Here is a 14325-nt window from a genome sequence, read left to right on the forward strand (position 1 = left end):
TATATGGTTTGGGCCCAAACAGTTATTATCACCTTTCTTGTTATCAACAAGTTTGCAAGCTATTTTGTTTGAGGTTTAATATGTATTGTAATTGTTTTGGGTCAACTGATTCATTGGAAAGTTAATTCCTGACATAGAGTTATTTCACAGGGATGAGACAAGAATTGAATGAGTATATAATCTTGGATAGGTTTCATTAGGTAGAACTCCCTTCTAAAAGGATAATCTGATACCCCAGTTCATGCATATGTATATACAGACAAAATGTAATGTATGTCCAATTCTCAAAAGGTCATGGACATTATTTCTGTGAGGTCAAGGAGCCTTTAGACTCTTTCTCCACTAAACAGGATAGCAGGCTTCTCCTGAACATAACCTCAAAATTCCTTTGGTAATGTTTCAAGCAGTTTATAATTAAATAAGGAACTTAATTGATTTAATTCTCTCTAATCAATATCAAACCTACCTAGAGAGTGATACTACTGAGATAAAGCAGCTACTGGCATCCTTATATCATTGGTTGCCCAGGCTTGAGTTCCCTGCACAATTGGATCAAGCAACTCCTGATTTTAAAGCTATGTTTATGACAGAAGTTTCATCACCATTCTGCTTTGTTCCTTATTATTACTTTTAGTTAACAACAATGAACTTACGTGACAGAGCACTGGGCAAAAGCAAGATAATCCACCAACACATCAAGACCTCTATTCTCTTCATTTAGGAACTCCTGGACCCAACTGTGGAGAGGAGAAAACATACATGAATTTACTCTCCCTTGAATGAAAGAAGGTAGCACATTTGCTTCTCTCTCAGCCTGGAACTTCTCCAGGACATTTGCTTCCAATAGAAGCATGAAGCTCAGGGCTGAACTACGGAGTGCTTGGTGCTGTTTGAGCTTGCAAATGTTTTGGCTAGGTAACATCTTCAGCGCTACAAAGGATTTATTCTCTGTTTACATACAATAACTTGGTAGAAGCACTGTTTTGTCGATAGTTTCTTGATCAGGCTGTTTCTTAATGTTTGATTGTTTCTCTAAGTTGGTAGTTCCTTGATTAGAGTATTTACTGCTTATTTATCTAGTGCAAATCCCTGCTTATCTAGGTATTGAGTGGTGAAAGAGGTGTTCTGGTCATTTTGAAGATAATTCCATAATTTCACTATACATGGACAGTCTTAATCACAGTTTCAATTGTAAAACTGAGCATCCTAAACCAGGATAAATCCAAAAATACTAGAGACTTCTTGGAAACTTGGCACTTAGACAACTCAGCCATCAACAGGCACATAGAGATAACCATTTACATGCCATTCAAAAGAGGCAATTGAAAAAAGCTAAAAGGGAAACAAAAACATCATAACACCAATCCTCACCCCAGATAAGCAGAGGTTTACACTATATAAATGATCAAGTCAGAAAGAATATCCTAACCAAGGAACTATCCAGGAGAAATCAAAAACCCCATCAATGGGAGCAAGCTATCACATATAAACAGAAAGCAAACACCACTCTCTTCTAGCAGTGAAGATGTTACTTAATCAGTAATGAAATGCCTGCAAGGAAACAATCAAGCTCAGAAAGTACCAAAGATTCTATAGAGCCAAGAGCCAAGGTGGCGCAGTGGTTAAATGCAGCACTGCAGGCTACTGCTAGATCAGCAGTTCAGCGGTTCAAATCTCACCGGCTCAGGGTTGACTCAGCCTTCCATCCTTCCGAGGTGGGTAAAATGAGGACCCAGATTGTTGGGGGCAATATGCTGACTCTCTGTAAACCGCTTAGAGAGGGCTGAAAGCCCTATGAAGCGGTATATAAGTCTACTGCTATTGCTATTGCTATAGTAGAGAATATTTGCTTGCTTACACATATTTTTTTACTAAATCAAAGGTTCTTCAGCTGTATATTGTAACTACCATAATTCTTTGCTGATATTTGAAGGACAGAAATTTGAGAAAGCTGAGTCCTAGCATTCATCTTTAAGTGTTTTCACTGTTAATTAACATGCTATATCAAATTTTGTGTGCATTAGTATCTTATTTCATTTTTCTTAACAAATGTACTGCAAGTTATATTTGTTGTGTTGTAATCCTATATTCTATCTGCCTTGCATTAAAACAAAGAAACTTAAGTGAAGATTCTTCTGCATTGGTATAGGATAGGTCCAAATTATCCTAGATGGGAGCACTTTAGATTAAACATGGAGGAATCAGATATTCTGTAATGTCCTAGTATGCTCCATGACGTATTACACACGTTATAGAAAAATTAGATATCTTTCCTTGATATTCCAGCTTTGAAGCTGCATAGAACATCAATTATACTGGCACATTTTTAGCTTATAATTAGCCATTTAATCACCTGCCTGGAAAGAACTAAATTGCCTTTATTTATTTATTTATTTATTTAATTGCTTACTTATTTATTTGTAATTCAGAAACAAAATGTTTCACCCTTTTAAACTGGCAATGTTCTACAAGAAAAAATCTTATTTAAGGGCATATGAACAAATGAACTAGCAAAAACTATGGTAGATAGAAACATGTTTTGACTTATTTGCAAGGATTCTGAAATTTCAGCACTAAGAAAGATGATCAATGAACTCATAAACTGAGGATCGACTTTGGAATTCAACTTCCAAGTTCACATATTATCCATTTCACCAACATTTTCAAGCATGAACTGAAATTTACATTTATGTAAATCACTAAAATTCTTGAACAATCATTCGGGTAAGTAGTGTACATTCCCAGAAAATCAAGTATTGGGAAGGACACATTCAATGATGCTGGCATGCCTTCTCTCCTGCCTATCCCCATCCTGCTCTTAGATCACCCTCATTTTTGGTGTTACTCAAAATAACGTTACTTTTCCTCCATGAAAAATATTTATTTATACCAATGTTTTCAAATTTGGCAATTTTGAGTTCGTCAGCCAACTTGTGGAATTGAAGTCCACTCAGTTGCCAAGTTTGAAAAACAATGATTTATACTATGAACATTAAGATTGAAAGACTGAATTTCTCATTTGCACAGAAAAAAAAGAGACAGGGGACTAAAATACATTTCAGTGCCTGAAATTCTAAAATGATGGAACTTGAGACTTTGCACCCGTGTCCATCTCCACCCAAAAATTCTGCTTACTTATCTCTTACAATATTTTTATATTCCAAACTTTTGTATTATGCAGTTTCTTTTGGGATGTGTTTTTAAATTAGTAGTAGTTAAGTAATAAAACTAAATATGGCACTATTCATATAATTAGCTATTGCTTCTTGAAATGCAAAAGCAGAGTGGTACCCTACTGTGACAGATGGAAGTCATTAATAGCTTGTCTACCATTAAGATCTTACTTCTATCCTGGATTTCAGCTCCCCCCCCCCCCCATGAGCTTTCCATGCAGAAAATGGGAGCTATTTTTCACAGTGCAGACACAAGGGGGATCTAAACTGAGATGGTGCATAGCAAAGTATTACAGGATAGCTTGCCATCCCAACAAAGTGTGTGCAAGTATGTAACGGGTATATGTGCCTACAACCTACTTTTGTACAGATATATGTGCAATTCTAATTATATAGAGTACTTTCTTTATTAGTCTTTTCTAGTCTGGCCCAAGGTAGTATGAATTAGTACTATGCATCACTTGCAATCAAAAGGGAAAAGGTACTCAGTGCTATCATGTAGCACCTCGTTAATGTAGGTAATGTACAACAAATTGCAAATATGATACAAATGCAGGAGGAGGAGATTCTTTATTGGCCAAGTGTGATTGGAATTTGTCTCCTGTGCATAAACTCTCAATGTACATACTGTGAATTCCACTATGTCATGAGAAAATTATTTAGTACCATTTCTCCTGGGCTGCATTGCCTCTCCTGGTGCCCAGGTCCTATATCTCAGTCTAATGTGTAATTTGTTTTGTCTTTTACACTGTCTTGGGCTTGACGGTATCTTTGATCATAAAATGCTGACAAAACTTGGGCTTGTTGGCTTCCCTTTTATCTCCCCACTGCTTGGCAGGCAGTTGGTCCAGAGAGATAAATGCTTTCTCATTCAAGCTGTTAATTAGCCTGCATACATCACTGTCCTTAATGGTGTTGGCTGCTGCCTCCAATATGCTGGGGTCACCTTCTCTACACAGGGCCAAGGCCTTTGCTGCAAACCTCAGAGGAAAAGAGTGGGGTGGAGTTCTTAGCTTAGCTCCCGGCAAAAGAAATTAGTCAGTTAACCAGATTAACCTCAACTGAGGCTGATGTTCATTTTAACGATTAAAATGTAACATCACCCAGACAATCCTTAACACATTTTTCATTTCCCTGGTGTTTCAGCAGATGGCAAACAAGTGAGAAATGAATTAATTCTGTTCTCCTTTGTCTTGGTTTCTTCTCTTCAGTCATTAATTTATTCGTTCCAAAAAATAAGACACCAAAGGAAGAATAAGTTGGTGTAGAATTACTAGTTGAAGGATTGGAAAAGAAAATGCAAGACTGAACCATAGGACAGGGAACTGCAGTCAATAAATTCAGTTTAGCTTCTTTCATAAGTTCCCAGCTTGGCCCTGATTCCAAAGGTCCTATTGATATTATGTACTGCATTTATCTTCTTCCCATTCAATAGTCACAAGCAAAAAAATCGCCGCACTTCCCCTTATTACACTAATTGTTCATTCCAAACACAGGTAGAGAATCCCTAGGCATTCTTGCCTACTTCAAGGCTGAGAAAGAGAGGATCAAGGCTGGGTTTATCTCCTTTCAAGGGTCACTTCCCCACTTCACAGGCACTTTCTAGGTCAAAACAGATTGTATGAAATAGTTCTTATAAAAGCCAGAGATAAGAATTTAATGAGCTTGAAGTTAATACATATGAAGTCATCAGTAGCAACAGCAAGGAGACATTATCTATCACAAATTATACCAAGCCATAGTTTCTTGATTAAGTAAAAAATAACATTATACCCCTAGTGATGAGCTCACAAACTGCATTCTAAATTGGAAACCAACAAAGGCATATTATGTGTAATATGTGCATTCCAGCATTGTTATAATCAATTTAATTTCTTTTAGTTCAGCATTTCAGATATACTACAAAGGAAACTTTATTTATTCATTCCTTAGATTGATATGCTCCTCCACCCCAGAGGATCTCAGTGGCTAACAGCAAGAAACTTCATTTTAAAAAGTCTTCAATAAAAATGATACTCTCCCACTTCGTTAGAAATCTCATCAGCATCATAAAGGATTAAAAATAGATATGCAAAGTCATGTGTATGCATTCTGACATTCAAAGCATTTGTTCCTCCTGATTTAGATGGCAAGGCCAGCTCTTAACTTCTCAGCTACAACTCAGGAAGGAATCTCCATATGGAGAGGATTCCATAAACTGGGGCAGTGACTGGAAATACTTCTTTCCTAGCTCTCATCAGATGATAGATTGGCTGGATCTGAAGTTGACCCTGTTTGATATGATTTGACAGATAAATGAATATTGGATATGTATAATCAAGTTATCTAGTTATTCAGATAGCCTTATTCAAACTATTCATAATGAGGATTGGACCATTTACTTATTAATAACTATATTACTTATGTTGAAGTTTACAAATACAAAACCTAACTAAGAATTAAGAGTGTGCCAAAATTTCAAAAGATGGGGGCGGGAGAGAACTATTAAAAAAATATGGAGTTAGTTACAGTAGCTATCAGACTATTGTGAGCAAAAATATATAAAACTTAGCTTTAAAGTTAATCTTAACAGAAAATAATTAGTTTGTTTTTTTATTTTACAATTTTTATTTGGTGTTGGGAATCATTTGATGAGATGAGTGGCTATACAAAATGAAGAAATTAAAAAATTTATTGGTCTTGTATCATTCAAAGATCCATTTCATTATTTACTGGTTACATTTGTATATTGCCTGATTCCCAACAATTCAGGAAGGTTAACAGGTAGAACATAGGAAACAAAAAGCAATAGTAGAAACGAGGAACAAATCAGCACCAAATCCTTCAAATTGCAAGCAATGCAATTGACTCAACAAGTAAAGCAATAAGTCCAGAATGGCCAGTACCAACATTAATCATTCAGTCTGGTAGTTGCCAGATATAATTCAAAAAGCCAGTGGTCTCAGAGCATATACTTTATTGATGAGCTGTGGGCAGTTTGCCAAAGACATTATAAGAACCCATAATTTTATTTGGACTCTACAATGCCTCTGCTGCTTAAGATCAGAACACCATTAATGTCATTGTTTGCAAAACTAAAAACAGACCTTCTGTATAAGCCCTGGGGATACCCCTGGGGATTAATCAATTTGCATGTCAAACCTGGAGAACAAATGACATAAAATGGCATTTTTCTGACTTTTCTACAAATATGGGTTTTTCTTCCTATCCAGAAACTAATCAGAAATTTGAGTATTTGAAGAAAAAGTTATAAATAGCTATTTAACAAGCAAGGGCCTTGTCTCATGGCTTTGAACTGTTGACATACTATATATTACAGACTCTAGTTTCAATTCTAATTTCTATTTAAATATGTGCTATACTGTCAAGCTGTCATTCTTATTGAGCCCTAAGAAAAGAGCAGGCCAAAAATGGAATGAAGGAAATAAGTATTAAAAACAATCACCCAGATTCTAAATACTCTCCACCCTCCCAGCTGTATCTGCAGTTGATAAATTCTCTGGAAGAACATCCAATCTACTTCAGGCCAAGGGCCATTATCTTCTGTGCCACGTCTTTGGTTACCCTGGACTAGTCCATCGGGAAAGTGAGATCTGTTGGATCAGTTTGTCCAGGAGCCTTATGGATCCTGTTGCTTTACAGAGAATGGTTGGGGAGTTCCCTAAGATTGTGGTGGGCCGTTAAACTGAGATTGCAGTCAACACTTGGAATGAATGGAGGTTGATAGCCTTTCATTGGATTTCTCTTAAGTAGCAACTCTTTATCTATCAATCCTAAATACCTCTTGGTTTACTGAGAAGCTCTAGGAAATGAAGCAACAGGAGAAACATCTATGACATTGTTGGAGAAAAACAGGGAGCAACTCTGATTAGACATGTACAAGACTTTAGATTAAGGAGTATCTTATGGCAGTAATAGCAATAAAACATTTTTCCCACTCTTAGCATATGTGCTACCCAATTGACCATATTCAGGGTAAGCTGTACTTTTCTGGAAAGGGAATGTCTTGATGAACATCTTAAAGAAAAGCTGTGAGGGGCGTGCTAAGTTTCTGATAGATACAATCACTTAGATTATTATTTCTGACTAAGTGAATCCTACTGAAGTGGGTTAAGCTCCGTTATCTGGGAGGAATTTGAGCCTACCAGTCTTGAGGAATTGCATAAGGTTTTCTGAGCTGTGAGTGAAAGCCATTCAAAGCCAGTCATTAAAAATAGGTAAGATCAAGAAATAGAAACTGGATGGATTCCAAGAATGCATTTTATTGCTATAGGGTAGAAGAATAGACTCCTGAAAGCCTGTCAGAGTTTCTCTCTGTTCTTTCTCTTTCTAAACAAGATCAAGGCAGGAATATTTTGAGTTTCTTTCTACTTTCTTAGGACTGAGTTATCTCTTGTTTTTTCTGTCATGATTTATTGTTCCTTTTCTCTTCTCTTGAAGCCAAATGCAGACCCTTGAGATCCATGTCCCTTCTGACTACTCAAAGCCACCTAGGAGATGACACATTGTTAGGTCCAGGTGGCAATGAATTTATTTTTGAAAGAGGCAGTGATATGCCCCTTCCTTGTCACTGGACCCAATTACACTACGTATTTTTTCTCCAAACTTCCTTGAGGGAGGGAATCAAAGAGAATGGGCAGCAGTTCCAGGGAGCTTGGGGTAAGGAGATTGTGGAATATTGGATACTTCTCAGCAAGGTTTCAGACTGGAGTGTAGCAATGAGACAACTTGGTGGATGGTTTCTGGTGGGACTGTGGGTGATGTAATTCTCCTGCTCATCTTTGATCTTGATACCTCAGTGGCTTTTGATACCATTTATCATAGTAACACATGGACTAACTTTGGGAGTAGTAGCACTATTTTATAGTAGTTCTTCTTGATTAAATAACCAATTGAAAGCTTGATCAATAGATATTTTGATAAGATAGAAAAATGTGGATTAGACAGCATCACCACCAGATGGATTAGTAACTGGCTAACCAATCACACTCAACATTAGCCCTTAATGGAACTGCATCTACATGGAAGGAAGTATGTAGTGGGCTATTTCAAGGCTCTGTCTTAGGCCCAGTACTCTTCAATGTCTTCATAAATGATTTAGATGAAGGAATAGAAAGGGAACTAATCAAATTTGCAAATAAGCTGGCAGGAATAGCCAACATTCCAGGAAATGGGCTCAAGGTACAGATGGATCATTATAGACTTGAACACTGGGCTGTATCTAACAAAATGAAATTCAATGATGAGAAAAGTAAAGTTATACACTTAGGCAATAACCAAATACACAAATATAGAATAGACGGTATCTGGTTCAATAGTAGTAACTGTGAGAGGTATCTTAGGCATCCTAATGAACAATCACTTAAATATGAGCCAGCAATGTATGGCACCATAAAAAAAAAAACTAACACAGTTCTAGATTGCATTAACAGAGAGATAGACTCAATATCAAATGAAGTGTCTCTAGTACTTTATAATGTCTTGGTAGAACCACACTTGGAATGTTGAATCCAGTTTTGCTCACCACAATATAAAAAAAGATGACGAGATTTTAGAAAGAGTGAATGAAGAGCAATAAAGGTTAGGGAACTGGAGACTAAAACATATGATGAATTATTGCAGGTGGCACACTGAGCCATTTTTGAGGGCACACAAGGTGTTGTCCTGTCAGCTTCAGTACGCATCTGTGTGCTGGCCAGCTGATTTTTGACCATTTTTCACCCTCTGGTGGCTTCCCTGAATGACTTGCCTTCAGATGACGTGGGTACCCCATTACCAAAGGTTTTTAAGAAGAGATTGGATAACCATTTGTCTGAAATTGTATAGGGCAATGGCCCCCAATTTTGGGGGCACCAGTTCTGTGGAAAATGTTTTTCCACAGACTGGAGGGGGTGTGGTTCTGTGTTCTGCCTGCATCCCTTGGATGGGGCTTGGCTTGTTTATATGGCTAGGTTTCTTGTATGCCACGGACTGATGCTGGCTGAGTAGGAGGTTGGACTAGAAGATCTCAAAGGTCCCTTCCAACTCTGTTATTCTGCTTTCTTTGGGGTAATTCCACTCAGTAGTTCCACTTTGGGATTAATTCCACCTTTCCATGTAAAAAGGAAGAGGTGGAATTTTAGGTTCATGGATCTCTTATTCCTATTCAATCTATTCAATCTATTTAACCTAGTCTTATTTAACATCTACCAGAGTTTATAGGGGGAAGTTATCCAATGGCATGGAGTCAGATATTATCTGTATGCTGATTTGTACATTTGTATATTTTGTACATCTTGATCCCTGGCCATCCAAGCAATGCTATCAATGTTCTATCCCAGTACCTGGAGATTGTTAGGATGTAGGCGGGTTACCAAACGTAAGTTTAACCCTACCCAGGCCATTTTGATTTTCACAGATCCCACTGAGCACAATCAGAAATCCTCTGTATTCTTGCCCAAACATACCTTCTTCTATCTCCAAAAGGCATAGGATTCTTTGGAGCATTTATTTTTTTAAAAAGTATTATTTCTCATTTTGGAAAGCAGAGTACATTTCTTGTAAAATATAAACTATTTTGAGAATTCATTCATTCGTTCATTTGTTGATTCATTCATTCTATTTCTATAGCTGCTCACCTCAGCCAATGACTCTGAATGAGTCAATGAATTACCAAAGTGCTGAATGATAGTCTCTGAAGTGGCCATGATGCTTCAGGTTTGTCAAATAACATTCAAGTAATGAATATATTATAATTGCTAATAATGAATAAGTTATAATTGCTTATGACTAGGAATAGCAAGTTGGAGAGTGCATAGCAAGTAAGTGAATAACCAATGAATTTGTTTTCCACAGATACTCACCCAATGTGGTTTGTTCTCAGGGATATCTCTAACTCCCGAAGAATCTGGGTAGATTCTTGAACTCGTCTCTTAAACTGGATAAAGAAAGCAAAGCAAATTAAAATCCCATAGAAATTAAAAAATCTGGCATATGTTTATCTATCTGTGACTTACATATTAGGTTCCACCACAAAACCGCGATGCCCTTATCCGTGCCGACATAAGTGCGGAGGCAAATCCACGGCGTCCGAAGCGCTAAGAAAAAAACGACCCTACCGCCGCAACAACAGCGCGGTGACAGAAGGGCGTTCTACATGCTTCGTTCTTTGCCTCCAAAGGTAGCCCTCCTCCTCCAGCTGACAGTGGCAGCGGGCACAGGGCAAAGCGGGCTGCTCAGCAGCAGCAGCCCGCGGGAAGGGTCCAGCTCAGCCGCGGGGGGCAGCAGGAAGTGGAAGAGGACGCGGCAGTGGCGGCGGCTGAGGCTCTCCCAGGGCCGGCGAAGCGGGCTTGCCCAGTGGCGGCAGCCACCCATCCAAGGAGATGTTGTTGAGGAAGAAGAGGGCGGCCTGCCTCTGCTGGGCAAGCCTGCTTCGCCGGCCCCGGGAGAGCCTCAGCCACCGCCACTGCTGCGTCCTCCTCCGCCGCCAGCGTCGGCGGCCCTGCTCGGCCCCCCGCGGGCTTCCTGCTGCCCCCCGTGGCTGTGCTGGACCCTTCCCGCAGGCTGCTGCTGCTGGGCAGCCCGCTTTGCCCCGTGCCCGCTGCCGCTGTCAGCTGGAGGAGGAGGGCTACCTTTGGAGGCAAAGAACGAAGCATGTAGAACGCCCTTCTGTCACCGCGCTGTTGTCCCCGCAGTGATGATGCGCGGTGATGACGTCGCGACTTTAGCGATGCGATTTAATCTCCGCTATTTTGCGTAGCGCGGTTTTGTCGTGCCACGACACATTAAAAAATGAAAAAGTATCTACACGTCAATGGGAAATAATATAGAAAGCACTAGGAATTTCAGATTGTGAGCGTGCCTTGCAATCAATAGTGAATTACAAAACAGTTCTTTTGCTGGTTGCATTTTCATATTGATTGCAGGAAGTCTGTGTTATGAGCAAAGAAAAATCATACACCCAGAGAGCAAGTGATAAAAGTACCCAATATAAAAGGATCTGTTCAAATAAAGCCTATGGATCAAATTTTAAATAACTAAGACTATAGGAACTGTGAGTTTCTGGCAGGTATATCAAAGTACACGAGTCATTCAAAACTGATAATTTTTATTAATGAAATGTGAATCTTTTAAGAGTCAAGCTTTTTCATAGAAAAATGCAGGTGTGTGACATCAGTTAAGAGAGTGATACCAATCTAACTCCTCAACTTAAGGCTGTCTGGGCATTTTCTATTTTACTCATAACACAATGATTCCTGAAAATTACACCTCCATGTTTCTAGTCAGACTCAGAAAGAAATATTGTGCATGCCAGTCTATATTTTGTATTAGATGCACAGGTGTTGCTATAGACCACTTAGAAAATGTAAGTATGCTTCCCCCAACCCCTCACCCTATCAGGCCTGAAGCATAACTTGCTCTGTGTAAAGGATCCTGTGACTTCATTTCTTTTTCAGTAATGTTCATTGTATTTTATCTACAATTGCTTTCATTGTTCTCAAACTAATGAAGGATTCTTACTCTGAAATGCAAATAGCTGCAGTAAATAAAAAATAATTTTGTAACTGCGTGCAGAATAGCAATTTCTACTCATTCAGGAAATCAAAAAAAAATATTTTAAAAAATTAGTATTTGCCTGCTGAACATTTTTGTTTGGTTGTTTTTTGCTCCATTTTTCCTAAAAGCAAAATCAGGGAAGAAAACTATGATACAGACAAAGGTTCTGCTCGCACATATGTGCTTGTTGTTCCTGACTCTAGGGGCCAGTGCTCATCGCCATTTCAAAGCTGAAGAGCCAGCACTGTCCGATGACATCTCTGTGGTCATGTGGTTGACATGACTAAATGCCAAAGGTGCACAGAACACTGTTACCTTCCCATCAAAGGTGGTCCCTATTTTTCTACTTGCATTTTTACATGTTTTCAAACTGCTAGGTTGGCAGAAGCTGGGACAAATAATGGGAGCTCACTCCATTATGTGGCACTAAGGATTCGAACCGCTAAACTGCTGATTTTTCTGATCTACAACCTCAGTGTTTTAGCCACTGAGACACCACTGCTAATGGTTTGTCAGCAAAAGGATATCTTTCTTACTTTTACTGTATGTAAAACTAGACAGATTGTGTCTCATGAAGCCATCTTTTCAGAGATGTTTCCTTACTATATTTCCCAATTGTGACAGAATGTCTAATTACTGCTTTTACTGGAAAAAGCTGGGATACTTTCAGAGATGTATCTGCCTGGAAAATAGCCCATGCTGAATTGTATAGTACAGTCAAACATCACTGCAGGAAATTTTTAATGATATTTTGTATTATGCCATAAAACATTTTATGATTATTTTTATGTCGTAAAATGCTTTATACAGTTTGCCGCATTTGAAATCCACAGGAGTCATCAGTCCAAGATTTTGGACACATTCTGTAAGTTAGTCCACTTGAGTATATTGGTTCCAAAATTATTGCCTTATGATGCAGCATTTTGCCTAGTTAAAGGTTATGGGAATGAGTATTTTAGACATATATATATTTCCAACTGAGAGAGAATAGAAAGAACACAGAAGCAATTATGGGAAGGAGAGAATATGAAATTGCCATATTAGCCACAAGTTACCTTTCCACTGAATCCACCTGTGTCTAGATAGCTCTTCAGTTTCTGGATATAGGCAGATGGTGGGTTTTTGACCTGGAATCGTTCCTACAGACAGGCAGAGATGGGGGTAGAAGAGGAGAAACAACACACATTTTTTTCCATTAAATCCATGATTAATAGAGAGGGTTCTGAAAATGCAAACATGTTATGAGGGCAGGCAAGTTAGGTATCACTTTTTTTATCTTTTTTTGTAGATGTTGAGGACACTATTGTTAAACTTGACCAAAATTACAAATATTTCAGGTGCTTCTGAGTCCAGGCACTAGCAGCCTTTAGCTGCCAGACGTAGATATTTATGAATCATGCTAAGCTGCAAAAGGGTGAGAGAGAGAGAGACACAAAGAGAAAAAAATATAAATCAATATTCAAGGCCTTTATGATATATTCAGGCCTGTTAAAGTTTAGGAAACTCCCAATTTTACAGCCCAGTCATTACAGGAGTTCCCAACTTATGAAAACTGAGCCCAAAATTTCCATTGCTAAGCAACACAGTATTAAGTGAGCTTTGTCATATTTTACTACCTTTCTACCCTTTATTAAGTGAATCACTGCAGTTGTTAAGTTAGTAACGTGACTGTTAAGTAAATCTGGCTTCCCCATTGACTTCACTTGTCATAGGTCGCAAAAGATGATCACATGACCCCAGGACACTGCGGTCATCAAAAATACGAGTCAGTTTCCAAGCATCTGAATTTTGATCAGGAAACTATGAAGATGCTGCAAAAAGGTCATAAGTCATCTTTTTTCAGTGCTGTGGAGGCTTTGAATGGCCATTAAACAAACTGTTGTAAGTTGAGGACCACCTGTTCCCCATCAGGGCTTCTATCACAACAAAACCCATCTCTTCAAACACTTTAGCCTGCAAAGTGTATACTTTGGAATGTTTGCTTACAAAGTTCTATAGTTTTCACCCCACTCCGGTCATTGTAAACTGTAAACTTTAAAGAATCAGTGGGATCTGTAAAAATAAGTTGTAGATAATCCTTTCCTTCTTAAATGCAGAACTCAGATCATTTAGTCCCCTGTAAGTCATGCCTGCTTCTTTTTCCCATAACAACTGCATTGCATCACCCTGTGCCACAATGTGACACAATGTTTCACAAGAGTGATTGTGTGCTGCCTCCTGTTCTTACTTTCTGAAGCACATGAAACATTTGCTTCAAAAGAGTCTGCAATAATTAAAGGATACATTGTTAAAATGGTACCAGTTTAAAACTTGGATGTGTAATTGAATGAAAGTGTTTAAAAAAATAGACTAAGGCAGGAGTGTCCTCAGACTATGGTAAATTCTTTTACTTTATTATAGCAGTCACCATTTTGGGGGGGGGGAGGGGGGCTGACCAGTCCTTGTAGACATCTCTGGAGAGTTCACGAAAAAATGAGAGTTAACAAGGAGATGTGTATGTGTACATACATGCAAAAAAAGAAAGAAAAAGAGAGTTTTTGTATAAGTCTGCGGACTAATGCTTCCTTGGATGATGTGCTTGGCAAAGAATTTTTAATTCTATGTATTTCTGATAGTT

General features: G+C 38.5%; 1 protein-coding gene across 1 annotated transcript in view; it reads right to left on the minus strand.

Moving 5' to 3' along the window:
- The window catches only part of FMNL1 (formin like 1), a 92610-nt gene that overhangs the window by 37802 nt on the left and 40483 nt on the right, over positions 1 to 14325 (minus strand). The window contains exons 3-5 of the mRNA XM_032237886.1: positions 12764 to 12847; positions 10016 to 10089; positions 654 to 737 (exon numbers count right to left, since the gene is read on the minus strand). Of these exons, the coding sequence (XP_032093777.1) occupies positions 654 to 737; positions 10016 to 10089; positions 12764 to 12847 (242 nt within the window). The remainder of the gene's footprint in view (positions 1 to 653; positions 738 to 10015; positions 10090 to 12763; positions 12848 to 14325) is intronic.

The sequence above is a fragment of the Thamnophis elegans genome, chromosome Z (genome assembly GCF_009769535.1).
Source record: "Thamnophis elegans isolate rThaEle1 chromosome Z, rThaEle1.pri, whole genome shotgun sequence".
Classification (NCBI taxonomy): Eukaryota; Metazoa; Chordata; class Lepidosauria; order Squamata; family Colubridae; genus Thamnophis; species Thamnophis elegans.